Below are 5,000 nucleotides of genomic sequence, written 5' to 3' on the forward strand. Positions count from 1 at the left end.
TGGCTGCGGTGGATAAATATTGCTGAGGGCCTAATTCCACAGCTCCTCCTCGAGAGTCGGACCCCGCCGTCTGAGACGGAGGCGAAATTTCCTGCCGCGGCCGCGGCCGCCCCTCGCTCGCTCTCGCTGAATTAATGCAGGATCTGAGAGCCATTCATTTCACCACACAAAGAGGGGGCTTTTTCACCCCTCCAAAGACCTGCATACGGGGGCCCTGCGGGGTCAAAGGATGGTCTCCTGCCCCATCATTCAGCCCCCTCTCGCCCCGCTCCACCCGCTCCACACACAAACTATCCCGTCGTCAAGTTTCACCCCAGGCGCTAAATCTCCACCGCCACCGAAGACTTGGACGGAGTTGTGTGTGTGTGTGTGTGTGTGTGTGTGTGTGTGTGTGTGTGTGTGTGTGTGTGTGTGTGTGTGTGTGTGTGTGTGTGTGTGCTGTTACTAGTTGTCAGCTCCATGGTATGTTTTTAGCAGTCCCGCGTATTCATCACTGAAAGGGAAAGAAAAGTCAAATGAAAAGTGAAAAATAAAACAATAATATTTAAACACTGAACAACACTGAAAACTATTGCCACACAAAGTGACGGCGTTTATTTTATTTTTTTTGTACTGTGAAAACGTTCTCAACTTTCTCGTTGTCGAAGTTACAACTGGGGTTTGAAGTGTGTGAATGTTAAACTTCTCCTTCCCTCTCTTTATCTGTTCACAGCAGATGCTGAATGATCATGAAGTCTCGTCCCAAGATGGCTGCATCAAAAAGGTAGGACGTTCTTAACATCCTCATCCAACTCTCCGGGTTCTTCCATCCGCCCTGTCCCCTCTCCCCTGTCGCTGTGTTCCTCAGGGTTCTGTCCTCAGCACCACCTGAGGCTGAAAGCAACATGTCTTCCTTCCTGAAATGTGTGACTGGTTCAATGATTTGACACACACACACACACACAGCCAACACTGCAGACACCTTGAAAGATATGAACATACAGTACATGTAGTTTCCACGAATGAATTAGATTACTGGTCCTGAAACAAACCGATTCCCTTGTTCTCTGGAAAATGACACCTCTTGATTTTGAAGCATCTTGTGTTCCTTGTCTGGCGTTACAGAAACCCACATCTGTAGTGCATTCTGATGGTCATCTATGAAGTGTGCCCTCATAATGATATAGTGCTATAACTGGTGGTACGGTTGTTACCGTCGCCATCTTTTAAGTGGTTGATCCGGGTTTGATCCCCGACTGCTTCTGGGAGTCTTTATGGGTCGCTTTGGACAAAAGCATCTGATAAATACCTGACCTTTAACCCCTTTGACCTTTATAATGGTGCTGAAGATGGTAGAGAGAGGCTACAGTATGCCTCTGACATAGACACATACAGAGCCCAGAAAGAAGGTTAATGAGGCAAACACAGAGAGGGAGATGAGCAGAATACATGAGGCCCAGTTCCGGCGTGGTCTAGGCCCAGTTCTGGTGCGGTCCAGGCCCAGTGTTGGGGGGGGGGGGGGGGGGGGGGGTGGTCCATGCCTGGTCAGAGCCAGATCTGTTTCAGGGTCAGCGCCTTTCTGAGGGGTCATCACCTCGGCTGCGACCCCGTGTCTTCAGAGATAGGAGTGCGCTGGCAGATCCCAGAGATCAGAGAGCGTGGGTCCCAGTGTGGATTCCTCCAGCAGATAGGCTCCTGTGAGGCTCTTCCGAGCTCTCTTTTACGAGGTGATAAAATTCATAGAGGGAGTGGGCAACAAGCTTTTTACGGCCGGCGGGAGGAGGTCGGGGCGGAGAGGTAGCCAGTTCAAGTGTAAAGTTAACGGAGCGTGAAAGAACAATAGTCAGACACCTGTTTTGAGGATCAATGAGGGCCTAGGCAGAGCCAGGCCTCTGAAGGAGACTCTGCGTCAGCCATTGACAGATGAAAGTGTGTGTGAATCTTCCACGGACTCACACACACAGTCGCGTAGACAGATGGACACACTTTTTGGCTGTCTGTCAACTGACTTCTTTTTTTAAATCTTGACTTTTCTGGTGCTGAGTGTGATTTTCCCCAGATATTCATCTTTGACATGCACAGAGCTGTGAAACTGTAGCCACTAGTGCTGGACGTCGTGTCATGGCATCATGGTACACGACGGTTGTGTTCTGACCAAGAGACATTTTCCTATGTTTAACAAGCTTAGCCCTCACTAGTTTCCTTGCTTATCTGAGCGCTGCCAACTTGGCAGATATGACATGTAGAAAGGAATACAAGTGGACATGTCCTAATGGGCCTCTATGGGATGTCACGTTAATACAGTAATTGGAAAGGGCTTTGGGTCTAAGACTGAAATTGCCTGACATCCCAGTCGGCTGGGAGTGAAAGGCAGAGTCTGACCGGGTTAGAGCCCCATAGACACACCACACATTTCAGCAGGATCACTGGAATAGAGACTTTGATGGATGCTTTTACCCTGATCGCTCTCCTCTCTCTCTGCCCCTCTCTAGCTCTCTCTCTCTCTCTCTCTCTCCCATTCTTTCTCTCTCTCTCCCGTTCTCTCTCTCTCTCTCTCTGTCTCCCGTCTCATCTCCCTCTACTTGCGCCTACCCCTAAAAAGCCTCTGTGCTCCCTCTGAGCCGGGCTGGCCCTGATCTGGCCCTGATCTGGCCCTGATCTGGCTCTGATCTGGCATGGGCCTGTTCTGAACATTCTAATAAAAGACTGCGTTCTTCAACTATGTAAGATTCTAGAATTCCACATTCTACTGGATGGACCCAGAGATTCTTTAGAACGTTCATTCTACAACATTCTAAACACACCGGTGTGTCAGTACCTGCTGAAGGGGTTAAAGCCTTAAAGCCAGCCAGTAGGGCCTCCACACCCAGTGTTGCCGGCCCAGCTCTGGCCCACAGCTGGCCCACAGCTGGCTCACATGGTCCTAATGGCCACATGTGGCTGACGCTGTGCTGGCCAGCAGGCTCTGTGACAGAATAAATGAGAGGGTGGCTGAAGCCAACAGGAGCCAAAGTGCCAGAGCCTGGAGCTGCTGCAGTGTGTGTGTTCGTGTGTGTGTGTGTGTGTGTGTGTGTGTGTGTGTGTGTGTGTGTGTGTGTGTGTGTGTGTGTGTGTGTGCGTGTCTGAGCTACAGGGATCACTGGCTCGACTGGGTCGGGCTGAACCGCCGCGGGTGCAGCTCTGCCAGGGGGAATGGGCGAGGCGGGTTGATTGGTCTTCCTGAGGTCGTTCAAAGGTCGTTCGGAGGTCGCGGAGCAGCGAGCTCATTATGTTCCCAGCGGATCCGTGAGGCCCGGTCGGCACCGAGAGCCGAGTCGTCCCAGTACCACGGCAACCGCACGCTGCCTGGCCGGCCACACACATATTTATGAGCCATTATGAATCCCATTACTCATGAGCCAGGACAGCTCAGTCTATGGGTCCCCTGTGAACACCCCCACACACCCACGACACACCCCACGAACCCACACACTCTACACAACTTTTTCCATCTATGCAGCACAGGTAGATGCCTGTATGATCATCACCCAGAGCCTACCCTGACACACACACACAGACACACACACACACACATGCACACACACACATGCACACATATATACACATATATACACAAACACGCAGTCATACACACATACACACACTGACTAATACTAATAAGCGTTTGTGTCCCCCCCCCCCACCCCATATTTGCACCTTACTCACACCCTGCTCACACATGATCAAACGTGTGACTGGTGAGTTTGCCAGGCACAGAAGATGTTTGAGTAAATATTTAGGATTCTTGAGTTCGGTCTCTCCATCTTCCTGCTGTCACTGTTGCTCTCCTCTCTCCGCCACCTATCTTTCACCTCCCGGCACACAGAGCCCAGTGTCTTCACGAGCCCGCCGAGCCTCACGCCCCTTCCAAGGCTTCGCATTTCGGAGATACCTGAGTGATACAGAGGCTCCTACAGAGCTGGTTCACGCTGACCCAAGATGTGCTCATGAATACCCACACTCAAGGGTTGTAACAAATGTTGTGACTAATGAAAATGGTTTCTCTGGACTTTGAGAAATGAAGAGTATATTCTGATGTTCTTAACTACCATCAGTGTTAGAAGAGGTCCAGATCCTTTCCTCAGTCAGATGCTAACTAGGAGCATTCTACTTTACTTAACAGCCACTCTACAATCTAGAATGTTCCTTAACTATAGGGTTTGTTAGACATCCTAGCGCGTTTGTTAGACAACCTAGAGCGTTGGGGAAAAATGTCCCTGCAATTCATGAAGCTGGAATTGACAGCTCTAGAACCTTCTAGACAGTTCTAGAATGTCCCCTCTGCCTTGGTTTCCTGTTGTTTCTTAAGGCGAGTAAAGATCTCAGATTTGTGGTGAAAAACAAGCTGCAACTACTTAAAACCAGCAACTTGTTGCAACAAAGCAATTCCAGGGGGTCCAGACCGCTGGGATATCTTGCAACAGCATCAGCATTTCCATAAGAACGCCTTTGTTACACCCACACTCTTTTTTAGCCAGCTATGAACTAGCTAGCTGGTTAGTTAGCCAGAAACGTTAATCAAATAGCCATCAGCCAGTCAAATTAGGTTTGTTTAGCAACTCTGAGCATATGCTTTCTGACTGATGTTGTGCTCACACTGGTGTAATGTCAAACCAAATTAATAAGTTAGTCCCCTGTCTCTCCTCTCCTGACTAAAACTCTGCCAGAATGTCGTGTCTTGACTGACTGAGTGACAACACAAGCTGTCAGGTACAAGCGGTTCCAAAACCTTTGCAACTGCCATTTGACACAACAAACAACAAATCTTCCTTCAGCTTGTCCAGATTAGCGGTTTCGCTTCATCACGAATCTTTGGAATCTTTGTGAACTGGCCTTTACTGTTCCTCCCTCGGCTCTCCGCTCTCCGCTGGTGTTCCGCCAGCGCGTGTGTGGGTTCCGAGGAGCGTGATCGTGCGGGTTAACTCCAGAGCCGGGCTGGATCTCCCTGTGTTCCACTCAAAGGCAGAGGGCCGGGGGGCACC

General features: G+C 50.0%; 1 protein-coding gene across 2 annotated transcripts in view; it reads left to right on the forward strand.

Annotated features, from left to right (window-relative positions):
• LOC116220247 (histone-lysine N-methyltransferase PRDM16-like) overlaps positions 1 to 1,090 on the forward strand; it is a 147,502-nt gene extending 146,412 nt beyond the window's left edge. Inside the window, exon 3 of one of the 2 annotated variants that reach the window (XM_042707700.1) lies at positions 716 to 1,090. In XM_042707700.1, the coding sequence (XP_042563634.1) occupies positions 716 to 778 (63 nt within the window). In that variant the 3' untranslated portion in view covers positions 779 to 1,090. Of the gene's footprint in view, positions 1 to 712 lie in introns of both variants that reach the window. The other variant, XM_031565617.2, reaches the window with a different exon arrangement.
• Positions 1,091 to 5,000: the final 3,910 nt, after the last annotated feature.

Source organism: Clupea harengus, chromosome 4 (assembly GCF_900700415.2).
Source record: "Clupea harengus chromosome 4, Ch_v2.0.2, whole genome shotgun sequence".
Taxonomy (NCBI): Eukaryota; Metazoa; Chordata; class Actinopteri; order Clupeiformes; family Clupeidae; genus Clupea; species Clupea harengus.